The sequence below is a fragment of the Engystomops pustulosus genome, chromosome 5 (genome assembly GCF_040894005.1).
Source record: "Engystomops pustulosus chromosome 5, aEngPut4.maternal, whole genome shotgun sequence".
Lineage (NCBI taxonomy): Eukaryota > Metazoa > Chordata > Amphibia > Anura > Leptodactylidae > Engystomops > Engystomops pustulosus.
Window position 1 is genome coordinate 50758480 of NC_092415.1, and position 18028 is coordinate 50776507.

Here is an 18028-nt window from a genome sequence, read left to right on the forward strand (position 1 = left end):
TAACTCTATACAGTGAATAGAGACTCCAAATCGGCAGCTGGAAGGCTGCGGTTCCATGTCAGGGGAAGATAAACAAATGTTTGTGTGTAAGACATGCTTTTGATTAATTATCAAAATGCATGGGCAGAGGCATCTCTGTGCGTTCTGCCCACATGCACTGTGCGACAGCACACAGTGTGTGCGGGCAGAGTGCATAGACTTGTCTCTGCCTTAGATGCTGCATGGGAGGACATGGGGAGAAGAGAAAGCTAAAGGTGGGAGTTAAGTTTATTTTTTTTTGTACAACAAGGATCCTTAAAGGACAATTTATTGGTGAGGGGAGGTTGCTGCTAAACACTTTTTATTGAGGGGAGGCTGCTGTCAGACATTTCATTAAGTGGAGGCTGCTGTTGGTCAATTTACTGAGTGGAGGTCGATGGTCATTTTATTGAATGGAGGGAACTGCTGGTCAGTTTATTGAGTGGAGGTTGCTGGATGTTTTATTGAGTGGACTTTGCTGCTGGAAATTTTGTAGAGTGGAGGCTGCTGCTGGACATTTTATTGAGTAAAGGCTGCCTGCTGGTGATTTTATTGAGTGGAGGTTGCTGGACATTTTATTGAGTAAAGGCTGCCTGCTGGTGATTTTATTGAGTGGAGGTTGCTGGACATTTTATTGAGTAAAGGCTGTCTGCTGGTGATTTTATTGAGTGAAGGTTGCTGGACATTTTATTGAGTAGAGGCCGCTGGTGATTTTATTTAATGGAGGCTGCTGCTGGTGATTTTATTGAGTGGTGGCTGCTGGGTGTTTTTATTGAATGGACAATGCTGCTGGGCATTATATTTAGGGGAGGCTGCTGTCAGACATTTTATTAAGTGGCGGCTGCTGGTCATTTTATTGAGTGGAGGTAAATGGTCATTTTATTGAATGGAGGGTACTACTGGTCAGTTTATTGAGTGGAGGTTGCTGGATGTTTTATTGAGTGGACTTTGCTGCTGGACATCTTGTAGAGTGGAGGCTGCTGTTGGACATTTTATTGAGTAAAGGCTGCCTGCTGGTGATTTTATTGAGTGGAGGTTGCTGGACATTTTATTGAGTAGAGGCCGCTGGTGATTTTATTGAATGGAGGCTGCTGGGTGTTTTTATTGAATGGACAATGCTGCTGGGCATTATATTTAGGGGAGGCTTCTGCTGGACATTTTATTGAGTAAAGGCCGCTGGGGATTTTATTGAATGGAGGCTGCTGCTGGTGATTTTATTGAATGGAGGCTGCTGGGTGTTTTTATTGAATGGACAATGCTGCTGGGCATTATATTTAGGGGAGGCTGCTGCTGGACATTTTATTGAGCAGAGGCTGCTGCTGGAGATATTGAGTAGACGCTGCTGCTGGAAATTTTAGTGAGTGGAGGCTGCTGCTGCAAATTTTAGTGAGTGGAGGCTACTGCTGGAAATTTTAGTGAGTGGAGGCTTCTGCTGGTGATTTTTTATTGAATGGAGGCTGCTGGGTGTTTTTATTAAATGGACAATGCTGCTGGGCATTATATTTAGGGGAGGCTGCTGCTGGACATTTTATTGAGCAGAGGCTGCTGCTGGAGATATTGAGTAGACGCTGCTGCTAGAAATTTTTGTGAGTGGAGGCTACTGCTGGAAATTTTAGTGAGTGGAGGCTGCTGCTGGAAATTTTAGTGAGGGGAGGCTGCTGCTGGAAATTTTAGTGAGTGGAGGCTGCTGCTTGACATTTCATTAATGAGGGGAAGCTGCTGCAGGACACCTTACAAATGAGGGTGGTTGTAAGACATTGGTTCACATTTATCAATAGTGTGCAGAGTGTGCCAGATTATTAAAGCAGCGCATGGTCTATAATAATCTTGGATACCCTGCATACACTAATGATGCTGACATATTTGTGAAGCACATCTGTTAAACTGAGTACACCAGAAAAAAAACTGGTGCACTCAGTTTAACAGACGTGAGCCACAATTATGTCAGGACTTCCAACACAAATATGGTGTCCTTTTAGGTGCACAGTTTTGTGTGGTGGCAAATACAGTGCAGCCCGGACACAAAACTGCCGCAAATGCATCTATGTGCAAACAGCACCAGAAAACTGGGGCAGAGCATTTCATAAATGAAGGCCATTATCTTATTAAGGGGGGTTGCTGTTGGAATCTATGTATAAGGTGTTTGAGTATGGGGCTGTGAGTATATGTTGGTGTAGCATATGCAACGTCCCTGCCAATGAGCATGGCAGAGGAATTGTGAATAAGCCCTTTTCCGATACAATACATAAAGATGTAATTGTGCAGTGGTAGATTCTGCCTGGATTGGCAAGGGTTAAAGCAATGGTATCCAATCATCATCCAATGATGTTCCACTGTTTGTAACTGGAGTGTGATTGTAGGAGGAGACCACCTGACAACGGAGTAACTAAACCCTTAGTCAGGGGAGGAGTTTCTAGTCAGTTCTAGAAACTTCAGAGAGAGCAGATCTCTCAGAACCAGCTCTCACCACAAGAGAATCTGCTAGGCCTCAGCTCATCAACCTGACACAGAGTGATACTGAACCACAAACAGGACAAAGCTGCAGCATCCAGGACGGGACACAGCTACATCCCAGCCTGTCCCTACATCCAGGCTGGTGAGACAACTCCTGAGGTTCCTCTCCAAAATCACTCCAGTACTGCATTTGTACCGAATCGTTTGGCGTGTTGTTTCCGTTGGTTGAATAAAGAACTGTAAGTTACTTTTATGCACAATATTGCCTACGTCTGGTCCCTGCTACAGCTGTATCACCATCAAGGGCGCCCCATCTATCTATCTATCAGGGACACATACTACAGACTCTATGGACTGCCCCAGGGAGAACCAGTACCACAGCCTCTCCCTCTACATCATTTCTTGCCAACACCACCTGCTGGAGACCTGCCAGGCTGTAGGACAGCCCTCCAGTCCCCATACCAAGCACCGTGGCACTGGCGTGCCTAGGCCGCAACCGCCAGCCACTCTGGTATTCTGGGCCCCGGCTGCCTCCAGACCACAAGAAAAGGCTAGGCCTCGGTGGGGGTTGTTGCACATATGTGTGTATTTTCAAGTCTATTGTGGGACGGGGTGGCAGCACGATTGTAGGTAAGTGGGGGCTACTGTTATGCCACTGCTTTTCTTTATGTACCCTCCTAATAAAATCTAAGATAGAAAATAATTATGCTACTGCATTATGTAACTTGTCTGGCAATGAAAGCTCAGACAATCACCCCTAACATTGTAGTAAAATTATAAATAATAAAGTGTTATACTGTAAAACATTTTACTTATTTTCTGGAGCTCAAGAGCCAGATATTATTATCAAGCCATGCTTGAGCCATGTACAGGACCTGTCACACAACCAATGTAAGAGCATACAGACAGCTAAAATTTAGAAATGACAGGAGAGACTCCACCATTCATGTAATGCACAGGGATGAATTGTGCAAAAAAATACCCTATTTGTTTCCTTTTTTTAAAAATAACAAGCAATAATAGACAATAAAAAGATATGATTGTAGAAACATCTTTTCCTTCTATTTTGTTTGTTAAAGTCAGCAGAATCTCAGCTTGAAAATGTAATTTGCTGGTGTTTATTTTTAGTTGAATGGACACGGTTATATTTATTGTATTTGTACTCTTGAACTCTCTTTGAGTGCCGTTCTTTATAGAAAAAGCAGCATGCGATACAATTATCTAAACTAAAATTTTAATTTTTAGTATCTTGACATACTGTGAGCCTACTTTTCCATATGCATACCAGCTGTTCTTTTCATTAAAGCATATCCTATAACAGGAAGGCTGACAGTGATAAATACTTATTAATTTTGTATTCTATCATCAGAATTAAGCAGGAGACCTTACAATCTAATTTATTTGCTTGTGGGTGTTCTCCAATGCAGCTAAAAATAAAAGTAAGAATAATTTCTGTAGAAATTATATTACAAGACAATAATTTCCTTACATGACTGATTCCACAAGGTTTTACCCTATCAATAAAAAAGAAACTACAAGAAATACACAGGCCATGCAGGCCAATGGTTGGAAACCTGAACTGCCTATATCTAACCTTATATACTAAGCGCAATGAACCAAGCATTTTGTGCAGTTATGTGATCTTAATAGTCCCTCAGGTCCAAATATATAGAGAGTGACCAACTCACTGTGCATTTACATTAATCCGAAATAAAAAGCATCAATATTGGAAATTAGGATTGCGCATCATTGACCATTGTTCTTTTTGCTACGATGGTGAAGATGCATGTGAAAGGTAAACAACAGAAAATATATGTCCATTTACAGTATTTACTGATAAAGATTCCTAGTGGAGGATTTATTAGGCAACGCTTGATACTATCCCAACCCCTCCAGCTGCACAGTATATAACCCCTCCCATCCACTTATATACCTGGCGGATGACAGTATGGCTGAACAATTCTACACTAGGTACTGCCTGGTGTAAAATTATGCCCTAACCTTCACCAGTAATGGGCTCTTGTTATAGCTAGTGCATTGGTGCTGGGCTGTCAACTCCGCCATCTGGAATGCCCCACTCAACATCCCTCAATGCCAAGTTGCGTAAGGGGGGAAATAGTCACAATTCCTGCCCCCCTTAGTGTGTCTTAGAGCATGGACACACCAGAGGATGCGGACATCATGTTCTATCTTTTTTTTTTTTAGGTATCCTATTTGCGACTGTGGGCACTACAGGAGATGTTTGCATCTTTTCCTATTTCTATCAGCATAATCAGTGTTTAAGCATTATGGCACACCTATTTCACCTTCTCTATGGCACACCCATTTTCAGGCATTACAACCACACCTTGAAACATCTTTGGGATTATATACAGAGTTTCTTGCCTGTATCCTTTCAACTTCTAAGAAAGTTGCTGTCTGGAACGATTTCTCCCAATGTATGAGCTCATTCTCCAGCTCCACAGAAAAGTACAAGTCTTCCCCAGATTCCGATTGAACACCAAAGCAGTGTTTTCGGCGGTCCAGAAGATCACTGTCCTGATGAAAACCTGAAGTTATACAATCTGGCATACATCAAGTAATATTTCTTACATAACTTTGCTTTAATAGATATGGAAGCCAAAAATAACAATAAGTTCAATTTTGCACAACCACACAATAGACCCTGTAAAATGACGTGCTAATAATAATATGCTAATGATACAAAAAATGCATATCAATAACATGCTCTATGGAATTTAATATACAATTACTTCTTACAGACATCCCCCCTTACCTTAAAAATTTTAAACATAATTTCATATACTGTAAACTTTTTTTCTGCCCTCATCCAGTCCCATGTTGTTACCTTAGTTAAAAACAGAAAAATAATGTATTTAGTATTACAAGAATTAATATAACAGAGTAATTTATAAGTATTATTATTATAATGAATTATGAATTTATAGAAAGAAAGTATAAAAGTATACATAAAAGTGTTAAGATATATGTTACTTACTGGAGGTGAATTGAATTTAAAAAGTGATGGTCCTCTAAGGGCCAGAAACTTTGGTGTGTACATGTGGTCTTGAAGATTATCTTGTTCCCGTTCCTCAACCCAGCCCATGTGTATAATCTGTCAGTAATAAAATTACAAACTGGTTCTTTAATTGGTTCTTTCTGTAATATGGATAGAAACGGCTTAAGTAATCATTTAAAATCTTTTTTACCATGTAAAAAAAAATTAAAAAATGTTAAAAATAAATACTAAATAAATAAACAATAACATTGTCTGATATATTCTTCTATTGCTACCAACAAGTCAATTTGTAGTTTGAAATGAAACCTGATCGAAAACTGATCTTTACACTGTATAATCCCAGTCCAACACATGTAAATGGGCTTACTTGTACCATAAGTCCCTCTCTTCTACCAAGCAACACCCTTGTACACTGACTATACCATCTTAACTCAAAAGTGGTTTAACAAAGAGAAGAAATGTAATGCACTGTATGTAATTCTCTTTTTTTCCAGAAATAAAACTAAAACATATTTCTTAGTAAACTTTTCTCTACAGTTATAAACAAATTAATAGCACCTGACAAATGTGACTGCAATGAAACTTGATCATTAATCCTTGTTATAATGACGACCTAAAATACTGAAAATCCAATTGTAGCAAAGACAAAAATAAAATTTGTTTGGCATTGCACATACAAAATGTACCTGGTCTGACTAACATACAAAATAAGAACAAACCAACATAATCTGAGTTACAACCGGGGACTGCCTGCACATTTATTCATTTCTTATCTGAATCTAAATGCAGTGTAATGTGAAAACTAGAGGCACTAGGGGGCAGTTATCATGACTTGAAAATCTGTTTTCCACTTTTTGGCACTGTGACATTATTCAAATTAGGCAAGGTGAGGCACATGGTGGGTACTTTAACTTCCACCAGAATACAGGAAGGACATTGGGAAGATTTCATATGGCATCTCGAGTGCTGAGTCCGGAACCTCTTCATAATCCCGTTGTGTTATGCGCTAGCAAGGGAGTATTAAGACTGAAACACGCGTCAGTTTTATATACATTTCCCCCAATGACTGTATCTAAACAAAGGACCTTAAAAAAACATAGATTGGAAAATTATATGGCAAATTGCAGTTCTCCTCTTGAAGTAAAAAAAAAAAAACTCTCTTTTGCTCGTCTTATGTCTTATCGCCCCAAGAAAACATTAAAATGCATTACAAAAACAAAGAAATCACTTTATCAGTACTATCCAAGCTGTAAAAGAAATATCTTAGTGGTCTGCAATACCCCACAGCTGAAATCCTTTTAGAACTACTTTCTTAAGAAGTCCTCTTAGTAGGACTATTCTGGAATGATTTGCTATTGATTTTCCGTGTAGAGAATAGAATTGTTCTACTATAAATCTTACTTTGTAGCTGATCATAGGAAATATAATCTGTTGAATTAATGTTTTATTATTCTAATTATTATTTCTTCACTTGTGGCACAAACTCTAGATGTGTTGAAGTGCATATATCTGGCTTACTTCTTATACATAATGATGTGTGATGATCATAACGGAAGACAAGTCACATCTAACATCACAGTTCTTAATCTTTGGATGTAAAGTTCATCATATTTTAAGATTTTATTCTGCACTTAACCAAGGTACAATTTTATTGCTTAGCAACCTGTTTTTACTTTGAAATTCCTGCTGGTTTAAAGCAACAATAGCTATAAAACATAATGGTTCATCCAAAAGAAAAGAGATAATTGCAGAGGGAGACAACATTTTCTTCACAAAATAAGAAACATCTTTTGAAGTCTCAGCGCATAATATGCAATAAAGGGACTGAGAAGAAAATGGGCTTTTTACTGTTTAGTGTTACGACAGTTAGCCCTACATCTACCTGATAACCGCTATGTAAAGTGTTCTACTATGAAAGCAAAATACAAACTGTTTCCCATGATTCATGTTTGCAACTTTACCATTGAAATGTAAGTGAAACTATATTTCTAGCACTTGATCTCAATTCACTGATCTTTGGGCTCAAGTAATTCCAGATTTTCTAGTAACTCTTTACTTTTCAACATAATTTTACTCTGTATGTCGCATCTACACGAAAAGGTTTAGAATAAGATAAGGAGGGGGGGGGAGTGGGCATTATCGTGGCTTATATGCCAGTTTTTCTGTATATTAGACATGAAAAAAATTGCAAAGCCTAGCGAAACATCAGGCACTATTTTGCAAAGGTAAATAGCAGCAAACATTCCCATCTACCTGGGTAAAATAGTGAAGGTGGTGCTGCTAGCTACAGACCGGTGTGTTTAATGGGTAAAAATGGATGCCAATAAATTGCAAAATTGCTGAGCACTCACCTCTAGTAGTGGTAAGTGCTCAGCAATTTTGTATTTGATTGACTTAGATTATTTTCACCTTTATTCCAAGTAGGGGTAGGGGCCTGAAGAAGGAGTGGAGTGCAGCGTTCCTACTCCACACCTCCATACTCACTACAGACTGCAATCGTTCAAGTCTGAATTGTTGCTGGAAATAGCACAATTCCAGAATTTTATTTCAGCACAATTACCCTGCTGCTCCGGCCCCCTGGTTTATCCAGCAGTGCTGGAGGGGCATGGTTTCAGCACAAGGTGTTGTCATATTATCTATCTACCCAATGTCTATTATTTCTATTGTGTATTTACTGCTGAGGACAGCTGACTGGTGGGCTGTTGTGTTTCAGACCACAATCAATCTGATACTGATTAAGAATTGCTATTCTTTTACTGCAGATATTGTACACTTCTTTGTTTGTCACATACATGATATTGAAAACTATTATAAACAGAAGCTACATATTACAGAATTTCACATACTGTACCCAAAAAATTTCACTCAAGGGCAACAAAATGCTCACATATACAACCACTTTTTGCACACCTTTAATACAATTAAGACTTTATCAAGATACCTTAATGAAAGGTTGAAAACAAAAAGTAATTACTAATTTTTTTACCATTTACTTAATGGATGTAGAGATGGGTGAATCGATCTTAATGAATCAGAATTCATTTAGAATTTCAGGAAAACTTTGATTCGTCACAAATCCGAAGTTTACGGTGATTTGCGGGAACGAATTTAATTTTTTTTTCCACTTTATTAGCAAAATGGCCACGAGCACAAGGTGTTACATGGGGCAGAGAACTCTGTGAAGAAGAAAGGAACCTGGTGGTACTGTTCCTCACTTAATGGGGGTAGTGTTCCTCACTGTATGGGGTTAGTGTTCCTCACTTAATGGGGGTAGTGTTCCTCACTGTATGGGGGTAGTGTTCCTCACTGTATGGCTGTATTCCTCACTGTGTGATGGTAGTGTCCCTCACTGTATGGAGATAGTGTTCCTCACTGTATGGCGGTAGTGTCCCTCACTTTATGGGGGTAGGGTCCCTCACTATATGGCGGTTATATTCCTCACTGTATGGCGGTAGTATTCCTCACTTTATGGGGGTAGTGTCCCTCACTGTATGGGGGTAGTGTTCCACACTGTATGGGGGTAGTATTCCTCACTGTATGGGGGTAGTGTTCCTCACTGTATGCGGACAGTGTTCCTCACTGTATGCGGACAGTGTTCCTCACTGTATGGCTGTATTCCTCACTGTGTGGTGGTAGTTTCCTTCACTGTATGGCCATAGTGTTCCTCTCTGTATGGCGGTAGTGTTCCTCACTGTATGGCTGTATTCTTCACTGTATGGAGATAGTGTTCCTCACTGTATGGCAAAGTGTCCCTCACTATTTGGGGGTAGGGTCCCTCACTGTATGGCGGTTATGTTCCTCACTGTATGGCGGTAGTATTCCTCACTGTGTGGGGGTAGTGTCCCTCACTGTATGGCGGCAGCGTTCCTCACTGTATGGGGGTAGGGTCCCTCACTGTATGGCAGTTATGTTCCTCACTGTATGGCGGTAGATTTCCTCACAGTATGGGGGTAGTGTCCCTCACTGTATGGCGGTAGTATTCCTCACTGTTTGGCTGTATTCCTCACTGTGTAGTGGTAGTGTCCCTCACTGTATGGCTGTATTCTTCACTGTATGGAGGTAGTGTCCCACACTGTATGGATGTATTCTTCACTGTATGGAGGTAGTGTTCCTCACTTTATGGCAGTAGTATTCCTCACTGTATGGCGGTAGTGTTCCTCAGTGTATGGAGGTAGTGTCCCTCAATCTAAGGCTGTAGTGTTCCTCACTGCATGGCGGTAGTGTTCCTCACTGTATGGCTGTATTCTTCACTGTATGGAGATAGTGTTCCCCACTGTATGGTGGTAGTATTCCTTGCTGTATGGTGGTAGTGTTCTTCACTGTATGGCTGTATTCCTCACTGTGTGGCGGCAGTGTCCCTTACTGTATGGCCATAGTGTTCCTCACTGAATGGCGGAAGTGTCCCTCACTGTGTGGCGGTAGTGTTCCTCACTGTATGGCGGTAGTGTTCCTCACTGTATGGCTGTTGTATCCCTCACTGTGTGGCGGAAGTGTCGCTCACTGTATGGGGGTAGTGTTCCTCACTGAATGGCGGAAGTGTTCCTCACTGTGTGGCGGTAGTGTTCCTCACTGTATGGCGGTAGTGTTCCTCACTGTATGTTTACTATTTTACACTTTGGTGTACGGAGCTGTGGTGTCATTTTTTAAAAACTTTTGATGATGTTTTCATTGCTATCATTTTACTGACTGTGATCACTTTTTATTGACTTTTAATATTTTTCAAACTGGCAAAAAATTGTCATTTTCGACTATTGGTGATATCTTTATGTTACGGGGTTTAACGCAGTGAAAAAATGTTAGCATATTTTGATAGATCGTGCATTTTCGGACGCGGCGATAGCTAATGTGTTTATAATTTTCACTGTTTATTTATTTTTATATCAGTTCTAGGGAAAGGGGGGGGTGAATTTTGAATTTTTTTATTTTTTTTTTTATAGTACCGACCATGGGTGTTACCAGTAAGCCTTTTCTTCAATATGCAGCATAGACTTACCAGCTGGAGAGGCCTCAGCCCGTGAGCCCGGTCCATGCATCTGCACCCGGCATGTGACATACTGTTACATCACATGTCGTGATTCGGTTTGATTCGATTCGAATCAAATTTTTTCAGAAAATTCGGAGAACCGGGTCAGTCGAATTGAGGGAAATTCACCCATCTCTAAATGGATGCAAAAACTATAAAAAGTCAATCGAGAGGTTTTTAGTTAAATTAAATTAAATCTTGATTTGCCAATGGCTTCCCACTGTCTCTGTAGTCTCTGTGCACATACAGGCACCATGTGACTAATAATATAACTCGCATCATTGATCCCAGTAATACAGTGATGCCAGTATCACTATTTGACTGCGGCAGTAAAAAGGATGAGCAGCTGTAGTTGTAGCTGTAGAGTTGTAGGTGAGTAGCATTTTTTCTTTTATTACATGATATTTTTTTCTAAACTAAATGATGCCTAGATATTTAAATTTATCTAGACCAGTCATGGCACTCAGAGCCCTCTCTGTTAGCACTCAAGCCATCACCGGGCACAGAGTTCACCAGACAGGACTCAAAGAATCTTCATTCAGTTCCAAGTAATTTTAAAATTGCTGCTTTCAACGAAATTTTAAAGCCACTCATCCCTGACTGTTTAGGATTGCAGACAGGACTGTATTATCTTTGGAGTTCCTCCTGTCAGCCCCAGAGGGACACCGGAGAGAAGCTACAATAATAATCCAAAATTTCCCATCTTCTTTCAACTTAGGAGAATTTCAACACAGACCTAGAATTTTGATACTGTAGGTGAATATGAAAACGTTAAATAACTATGGTTGTACTTGAAAAATCGCAAAAAACCTTTATTATAAAATAAAGAAAAAAAACATAATAAAACATACCTGCTGATTTACTGGAAAGTTCCTGTTAATTTTTTTAATCTGTAAAAAAAAAAATAACATGAGTGGAAAACATGAGAACTTTGCAATTAACAAAGAAAATAAGAAAATATGGTATATATTTCATGGATGGACTTATTAAGAGCTGTTATTTCCTATAGATGCAGTATGCAAGCTAGGGTCTGTTGGTTTGTTCTTAAGTTGAATTTATATGTAAGTCGGAACTGTATACTTTATAATTTATAAAATTTTTTGGGTCTCTATGACAATCTTATTTTAAAAATGTTGGGTTGTCATAAGAACCAGGATGAACAATAAAGTTTAACTACAAACACCTTTGATAACTGTTACAGCTGTTCATTGTAGCCTAGGGATAAAGTAGAGAAAATTATGAACATCCAAGGCTGTTTGTAACAGGGGACCGCCTGTATTTTATAATTCATAAAATGAGGTAAAGCCCTGTTATTGATTCATTTAGAAATTTCTGAATTTAAAAACGGAGGAATGGGACTATATAGAAAAGACTGATTTCAGTAAATGGCACCATGCCGATCCTTGTAGCTGAGTTATTGTCTGTAATCATAAAGCCTTTATTACTCCTCTCTCAGGATTACAAGCCCCAATCAATGCAACAGTTATAACATCCATAAATTATGTGTGAATAAGCAAAGTAAGGCTTGAAGGGAAAAAGGGCCCCAAAAATGGTATACTTCGGGGAGGTAAAAGAAACCAAAATACTCTTCACTAAAATACTGTAAGGAGGCATTGGCTTCCTCCAACATGAAGAATATGTCATCAATTAATCCACAAATCCTCATAATGAAAAAATATGTTACTAATTCTAGGATATTTAACAGTGCCATGTAAATCATTGCTGTGGTTACTCTTCTATATTCTATATCCAGAACCAAAAGCCTGGGGTTCTTGCTCTGCAGGATAGTAAATCACATCTCTGTGGGTACCATGTAATCTAGCTCCCACCCACCAATATATATATATTCTCAGTTTAAGCAATATGCTAATGAGGCTTTTGGCGCACATGTCATCACCTAAAGTGCTGCTATTCCCATCTAAATAATTGCCCTTTTTCATTATTGCCCCATGTTTCGAACAAGGCAAATCGCCTACTTATTTTACAAAGATGGTAGTGGTATAGGAATTACTATCGGTGCTCTGGGTGCTGGGGACACACCCTGGGTGCACAAACTGCCTCAATAGCATGCAGATTAAAATGAGAATTCATCAGAAACAGCATAATGGACATAAATATCAAAAGTATAATAAAAATCTTGATACATTTCTCTACCACATGCTGCTAACAGATTACAATTCTTGTGGCAGGTGGAAGACTCCCTTTAAAAAGAGTGACTATGACAATTTTTAATGGTCTAAATAGAAAACAGAATCAGTGAATCTGCCCTGGTGACCTGGGGAAGAAAAGTGTATTTTCTAGATAAAACTTATCAGAACATAAAATAAACCCACAATACAAATAAGTGTAGTTGTAAACACAGTAGATCACAGGAGCACTCCGTATGCAAATTGTAAGAGGAGAATGCTGATGTTCAACTCTGCATAAGTCTGAACACATGTAATAATGTCTCTCAGATGAAATAAAAAGAAATACTAGTTACATTTTTATGTCAGTTCATAGGTGTATAAAACCTCTCTGTTTAATTCAACTTCAGCCAAAAACTTTTATTTTTAACTAAACCAATTCAACAAAATATTAATTGAATAAACCAGAAAGTGGCCCTTTGTCCCATGTAGTGGCTCCATACAGTTAGATACCAGGAGACAAAACATATGGAAAGCACAGATTCGAATGAAGACCAGTGGAGCCAGATTCCTAAAGGTAAAGTGGTGGTTTCCCACAAAGCCATCGTCCCACAGGCAATATAGGTAAGTGGAAAGATATAAGGTACTCCGACTGGAAAGAGGTGCTGCTTTCATGTCCAAAGATGAGTAAGTATATTAACTAAAGCTATGTATGGCATGTATGTAATGTCCTTGCCCAAACGCGTTGTACAGAATTTTATTCAATTAACCTGGACATCATAGCTTGGCTCTTTCTACCCTGGAGTACCTTATGCCTTGCAACTTACCAATGCAAAATCAAAATCATAGTGCCAGTATGCTCATTGGATGTCCACATGCAAACTAACAGTAAATAATGTTGCATTTAAAATCTTACAACCTAATGGTACATGTATCTGGACCAGCCAATTGGACAAGTTTGAAAGCACCTAACTGTTGGGGCACTCTGGGCCCCTGTGATAACTCCTATCAGTAGTCATAACTCCTTGGAAATATGAGATATAGGGGCAAATTTACTTACCCGGTCCATTCGCGTTCCAGCGGCGGCTTCTCCGCTCTGGATTCGGGTCCGGCCGGGATTTAATAAGGTAGTTCTTCCGCCGTCCACCAGGTGGCGCTGCTGCGCTGAAAGTAAACTCATCGCGCCGGAATGCACCGAGCTGGACCAGGTGAAGGTAAGCGGTCCTTATGCGACACATTTTCGGTTTTTAAATGCGGCGGTTTTTCCGAATACGTCGGGTTTTCGTTCGGCCACGCCCCCCGATTTCCGTCGCGCGCATGCCAGCGCCGATGCGCCACAATCCGATCGCGTGCGCCAAAATCCCGGGGCAATTTAAGTACAAGCGGCGCAAAACGGAAATATTCGGGTAACACGTCGGGAAAACGCGAATCGGGCCCTTAATAAATGACCCCCAGTGTTTTTGAGAAATCTGAATCTTTTTTTAATAATCCTTATTACACTTTATGAGTGCAATTTATACCAATTTGTTCATGTCTAAGATTAGATATAGGGCTTTATATATTTTTACCGTTTCATGAAGAAACAAAACCAACAGCAGTTGGAGTAAATTTTATTCAAACGCGTGAAAGACTAAATATCCGTATATATCTCACTACTATATTACCTTCACATTGTACTCTACTGTGTTACTTTATATTAGTTTATCTTCCCTTTCTTCACTTTAAAGCATTCTCAGTCATTTTGCAGATCGATATCTGAGTTTGCAATAAAGCCTTTGAATCTGCACTTCCAGAACTGCGGTGAAGAGATGATCTCGATAAAGTGTGCCTTAAAATATGAATTGTTCAAATAAAAGGTTATCAGTAAAACCTATGATACTCGTATTTCTAGAGAGCTGCATTCAGCAAATCATTTCTCTAATACATTCACTTTATCCAGGCTTACTGTGTATTTTACAAAAACCATGCCCATTTGAAAAGTGAACCTTTAAATTCTATGTAAGTGGATGGCCATAGTGCCATAGCAATAGTGTTAGGAACGTACTGTTTTAGAAATGAATTAACATAAGAACAAATGCATGAGTTGCATGTGTTTTTTAACTGTTTTTAGACAAATAATATTTGATAATATTTAATAAAGATTTGTATGAATCTTTGATGAATCATGGACATCCCTCTTCCTTTGTTTGACTTACCAATCTGGGTGTCATCAAGCTATATCTTAGACCCTTAGGCCCCTTCCACACTAGCGAGTGTGATGCGATGAACTCGCATCACACTCGCAACGCAAGCTGCCGGGAACGCACGGCCCGAACCCTGCACCACGGGAGTGAACTGACATGCTGAGTTCACTCCCGCGGTGCAGGGTTCGGGCCGTGCGTTCCCGGCAGCTTGCGTTGCGAGTGTGATGCGAGTTCATCGCATCACACTCGCTAGTGTGGAAGGGGCCTAATTCCTATACAACAAATGAGTGACATGTGACAACATCCCATATATTTTATGTTAGAAAATAAGAAGCCATGTATCAATTACAAACCTTTATAATTAGATATCGGAGGTGCATAATTTTTAATTTTACTAATAATATTTTTTAGTTTTCAATCCCTCAGTTTTGGCTTTAAATGAAACTTCTCACTAGCACGAAGGTCTATAAACTTTCACAACCCAGTTTACCAGGTTGGCTCAACAAACAATTATTTTATGTTCTCAGAAATTCAGCATAATGTAAAAAAAATATTTTAAAATGCTGTATTTATATTATCTGTAAGGAGCAACTGTTGTGCAGGATTAGGTTATATTAGCCTGAGGGTTTCAATAATATATTTTTGATTGGGCAATTTTTATATAAGAATCCCTACAACTGATTGAACTGATAAAGGAAACCTACCATCAGGGATCTACATAACAAGCTAGATCCAATGTTAGGTTCCTACTATCGAGCTCATCCCCATAATGTATATGACTAATACAAGAGTTTAAATTTAAAAAATATATATATCTTATATCTATGCAAATTATCGATCCTCAGCTACTTGAGTGTGGAGTGGGAGGAGCAGGAGTAAACGATACTCCACGACCCGTTAGCCACGGCCGAACCCACTTATCAGTGCCTCCTATCTTCTCTTCTTCATTCTCAATGAGAGAGTGTGGTGGGGGCGCCCTGGTAGGCGGGATGACATAGCATGCGCAGAATTCCGACTTCACAATGAGGATGTCATCCCGCCTAGCAGGGCGCCCCCACCGTGCTCTCTCATTGCCGAAAAGTTGATGGGAGCGCAGCAGAGATGCACTGATAGGAAGGATCAGTTGTAACTACATGTTTGTGGAGTAGCCTTTACTCACACTCCATGGCACGGCTCCGCTATGCCCAAGTAGCCACGGACGATAATTAGCATAAACGTAAGATACGTTTTTCTGAAGTTCTGGCTCTTAATTCTTTTACTAGCCACACTCTGTATGAGAATGAGCTCAATAGTAGGAATCTACCATCGGATCTACCTTATTATATAGATCCCTGATGGTAGGTTTCCTTTAAGTCTTTCCAATATGGATCAAAAAAACAAAATCCTTTTTTTAATTGTAAATATTCAGCTGTTGACCATACAGCATATTATTTTTATTCTATGGGTCAGTAAGAGTACAGTAGGATAGAGCCTATGTAGGTTTTTTGGTGCTGTACTCGTTTTGAACATTTTTGCAAAAAAAAATCACAAACATTTGATTTTGTGGCAGCATGTCCTGACAACCATAACTACTTTAATTTTAAAGCGGACCTCTCAGGGGTGATCTGTTACAGTAAACCACTGTCAGGTCCTTATGCAACGGTGGTTTAGAGTCCGAAATTGCTCTTTAGCAAGTCCCTCTGTGAGCACTAGTAAACAAAAAACTTTTGGACTTACATTGTTCCAATGCTCCCTGATCCTGCAAAGTCCCACAGTGAAGTCAGCATACTACACCTCAGCTACACTCAGCGCAATGAAGCCAGAGTGTATTGCTACGGCTTCATTAAAGTACTGTGTAGGCATGGGAAACACTGGAGATGGGTCTAATGCGCCTCAATGGTCCCATCTGTAGATAAGTATAGTATTTTTATACTGTGTGCACGGAGGGAGGACTTTTTGGTTGTTAAGTTTCTTGACTCGACAGGTCCTCTTTAAGGGCTACTGTTTGGTAGGATGGGCTGTATTTTTTATTCACACCATTAATAAATACGTTTTTAGTTGCTGTACATTCTGTTTTAAATAGCAATGATAAACAAGGCACATCCCCTTTGAGTTTGAAGGTTTCATATTTCATCTGCATAGAGCTGTTTCTTGTCACTCCAAATGCACACCAAGATACTGGTTGGCTTGATAAGGTGTGCCTCAAACAGAATTGAAGTGGGTGGTATTGCTTCTTCATGAGGGGTTACAGATAGTGTATACAGACAAAATAAAAGGGATTGTCTTGATGAGGTGAGCCATTTACAAATAGATCAAGAAATACCAGTCAGCTACTGAGCACTTCAGAAACAAGAGTGAGGAAGACAGTGTTACATCCAATTAAAACCTCTACCTGATAGCATTGTTCTCCTAAGTAGCTCAATCCTACTACTTGCCAATACAATGTTGTGCCGGTTACATTGTACTGTATTCATTGCTATATTATCCTCAAGTGACCATGATAAAAGTCACTTTCATTTGAGTACATTCACAGACTATGTAATATTTATCTGACAGGGTCATCATTGAAATCGCAATGAACTAACAAAATATGTTCCAAAATCATGTTAGTTACAAAATAAAAAGCATGTAGCCATGAAGGGAAGGTTGAATCTCGAAATGTTCTTTCAATCTGTAATGGCCAACAAGGTCTGGTAATGTAGTTCTCCTATAACATGTAATATTTGCAGCCTTTAATTTTCATGTTAGAGACTGAAGTAGAAATTAAAAAAATGTATAGTTTTAAAGCCTCCTGTCATGCCAAACACCACATTTCAAAGTTTGCACATTCCTAGGATGAGGGTGGCACTTGCTCTCATGAGTGACCATTACTTATGATGGACAGGACAAAGAACTTGGCTTGTTCTTGCCGGACAGGGGTGAACTTTAACTTTCTGCTGCCTGAGGTGAGCTACACAATGCCCCCCGCCCCTCCCCCCATTGCCCCATTGGTAACATATAAGGTTAGAATTTTAGTGGGTTCTCCATGCTGTGTCTCACATCCATGCTGACATTGGATGGAAGAGAAACTGTTTTAAGTGTCAGTTCCTGCTTTGTAGCAGGTAGCTACATACCTGATGCTGTTCCAAATCTTTCTGCAGTGCTGCCTGAAGCAAGACGCTAAACTCACCTCATGTCTGGTGCAACCCTGTTGCCAGATTTGGCCATATGATACCTAGCAAAAGAT

At 39.6% G+C, this 18028-nt stretch overlaps 1 protein-coding gene across 2 annotated transcripts in view; it reads right to left on the minus strand.

The window, feature by feature from the left end:
- SNTG1 (syntrophin gamma 1) overlaps positions 1–18028 on the minus strand; it is a 419742-nt gene that overhangs the window by 13441 nt on the left and 388273 nt on the right. For both annotated transcript variants that reach the window (XM_072151935.1, XM_072151933.1), the window contains 4 exons: positions 11366–11404; positions 5471–5587; positions 5249–5320; positions 4858–5010 (listed from right to left, as the gene is read on the minus strand). In XM_072151935.1, the coding sequence (XP_072008036.1) occupies positions 4858–5010; positions 5249–5320; positions 5471–5587; positions 11366–11404 (381 nt within the window). The remainder of the gene's footprint in view (positions 1–4857; positions 5011–5248; positions 5321–5470; positions 5588–11365; positions 11405–18028) is intronic.